The 2,963-nt window shown below is 44.7% G+C and overlaps 1 protein-coding gene across 1 annotated transcript in view; it reads right to left on the bottom strand.

Annotated features, from left to right (window-relative positions):
• Nucleotides 1-442: 442 nt before the first annotated feature.
• FAM210A (family with sequence similarity 210 member A) overlaps nt 443-2,963 on the bottom strand; it is a 40,475-nt gene continuing 37,954 nt past the window's right edge. The window contains exon 3 of the mRNA XM_034642062.1: nt 443-615. Within this exon, the coding sequence (XP_034497953.1) occupies nt 588-615 (28 nt within the window). The 3' untranslated portion in view covers nt 443-587. The remainder of the gene's footprint in view (nt 616-2,963) is intronic.

Raw genomic sequence — 2,963 nt, 5'->3', positions numbered from 1 at the left:
AGTGTTAACACCCTGTCTAGGGCCACATCAGTTATTCACGGAGCCAACTGCTTCATCTGCATAAATTATAGCTGCAAAAAACACAAAGCAAGTATGATTCTGAAGGCCCTGAAAAAAGGGCTCTGACTTATGAGACATTAACCACTGCTTAATGGTGCTACTGACGTTACATTCTTATACTGGGTTCATTTTTTTCCTTTCAAAAACACTGATTTTTCTAGTAATATTTAACTTTAAAAAGGTATCTCAGGTCTTTAACCCTCAGAGAACTGGTATATTTAGGCAACCAACCAAAAAAATAATCAGGAGCATGTATCTTTGTCCGAAGTCTCCAAAGGGTTAAAGTGCAGAAATTGTCTATCACCTGTTATATAAGGCACCCTATTCCACTTTTTTCTTAAAAGAAACTTTTTCTTTGGTTTCTTGTAATTTTTCAGTGAGTCTATCCTTTGTTTCTTCCATTTTCTCTGTAAGAAGCTCCTTGGTCTCTTCCATCCTGTCTTGTAGATACTCCGTAACAGGAGGCGGCGTCGACATGTAGCCCCGACTACGCAAATACTTCACAGTGAAGGAGGTCCCTCCCAAGGTCACCATATAGCGGGCGGGTGTTGCGATCTGAGGAGAAACGCAAACACAGGTGGATTAACAGCTGACCATGACTACCATCATTAAGCAAAAACAGTCTGAAATTAAAATTTTCAGTAAAAACCGAACAGTATAAATTACTTGATTGCTTCACCAGGCTTACGTAGTTACAGTCTAGATGGTTTTCCCTCCTAGCAAGGGATCTTCTTCTGCAAATGCATCTTACAAATACCTGTCACTTAGACACTGACCCCAGGATTACAGAATATTCTCAGTGGAAGCGGTGGAGCCTGTAACCACGTGCTAGTGAACCTGGAGACAGGCACCCTGGGGAATGAGAAAGATGGTCCAGGACCAACAACAAACATGCTAAGCTGTGGACACTGTGAATCTAGAACTAAACCAGAACCAAACTACTTGAAATGGTGAGAGGCCAACATGGGCCAAAGGTTTACTCTTTACTGAATTTAGTTTAGTTTCACTTCCAAATCCCTTTGACTTTTCCAAGGTCTTATGCTACCTTCTCATTACAATCCACCCCGGCTCTGAAATCCCAACTTAACTTTGAGCAGAGATTTAAGGACCAAAGCTGAGCACTAGATGAACTGGTCAAAGAGCAACACAATAGCGGAGCACAATTGTATCACATAGCTTCTGTGTTAAATTCAGTATCAAAACTCTTTGAAGAGCTGCCTATGCTCTCCATATCCAATTTCCCTCTTCATTTTTTTGAATTTACTCTAAGCCTCCACCTCCACCTCTCGTAACAGTCACTGAAGAGGCCTGTGAACCATCAGAACTATGAAGCCAGCGTCCCCCTCTACTCCTTGGAGCATGTCCTGCCTGGCTGCCATCCCCCACTTCCCTGGTTTCCTTCCACTTCGGAGGCTGCCCCTTTCCAGTCCTTCCTGCCCATTCTTCCACCTGTTGCCTACCTCTGAACACTGTGGGGCAGCATTCAGTCCCTGTACTCCTTCTCTACCTACCTCATTCCCCTGGTGGTCTTACCCAATTTCAAGTCTGTAGTGCTATCTGTACATTAATGATTCTTAGATTTCCAGACTGAGCCTTTTCCCTAAATTCCAGTACATACAACCTCCGACTTATTTCCACCTGCATGTCTAAGAGGATCTTAAAATGTCATTTATTCAAAACTGATCTCATGATGTTCAATGATTCCACCCCAAACCTGCTCCTCTCAAAGCTGTCTGCATCTCAGGAAATGGCAACTCTATTCTTTTATTTATTTCTTAGAGCATGGGAGGAGGAGCAGAGGGAGAGGGAGAGAGAGAATTCCAAGCAGACTCCCTGCTGAACAGGGAGCTCCATGTGGGGCCTGATCTCATAAGCCTGAGATCATGACCTGATCTGAAATCAGGAGTCAGACACTTAATGGACTGAGCCACCAGGGCGCCCCCCACCACACCAAGCACAAAGCCTGATGTGGGGCTTGATCTCATGACCCAAGATCATGACCTGAGCTGAAACCAAGAGTTGGAGGCTCAACCGACAGAGCTACCCAGGTGCCCCGCAACTCTATCCTTAAGTTGTTCAAGCCAAAAACCTAACAATAGCTTTAACTCCTTTCCCTTGCATACTTTATGTTCAATCCATTAAAAAACTCCACAGCTCCATCTTCAAAACACATCCAGAAACCACCTACATCTTATGGGCTCTCCTGCTACCAGCTGGGTCCTGGCCACCACCAGCTCTTACCCATACCATTGCAATAACCCCTCCTGCTAGGTCTCTGGGCTTTTTACCCTTGCCCAATTATATATATAGACTGTTCTCAGCATAGAGGCCAAAATGATTTTGTTAAGACACAAGTCAGATACTCAAAACTGCCCAGGGACTTTCCATCTCCTCTGAGTAAATGCCAGAGTGCTCATAATGGCCTGATCTGGCCGCTCTGTTGCCTCTCTGCTGTTCACTCATCCCAGCCACACTGGCATCCTCCCTGTTTCCTCCAATATTCCGGGTATCCTGTAGCCTCAGGACCTTGCATTTGCATTTCCCCTCCTTGAATGTTCTTCTCCCATACAACTACCCGATTAACTCCCTCACATTCTGGCAACCCTCCCTCTGAAAAAAACAAAATAAAATCAAATACCAAAAAACCCCACTCCAACACAAACACATCCTCTCCTGCTGGTTTGTTCTTTCTTCTTGGCACTTAACATCATCTAAACACCATGGGGTGTGTGTATGTGTGTGTTAACTTTACCTTCTTCTTCTTTTTTTTTTTAGATTTTATTTATTTATTTGACAGAGAGAGACAGCCAGCGAGAGAGGGAACACAAGCGGGGGGAGTAGGAGAGGAAGAAGCAGGCTCCCAGTGGAGGAGCCTGATGTGGGGCTCGATCCCAGAACGCCGG

The sequence above is a fragment of the Ailuropoda melanoleuca genome, chromosome 14, assembly GCF_002007445.2.
Source record: "Ailuropoda melanoleuca isolate Jingjing chromosome 14, ASM200744v2, whole genome shotgun sequence".
NCBI lineage: Eukaryota > Metazoa > Chordata > Mammalia > Carnivora > Ursidae > Ailuropoda > Ailuropoda melanoleuca.
The sequence above is the reverse complement of the archived record's forward strand: the minus strand, read 5'-3'. Positions and strand labels throughout refer to the sequence as shown.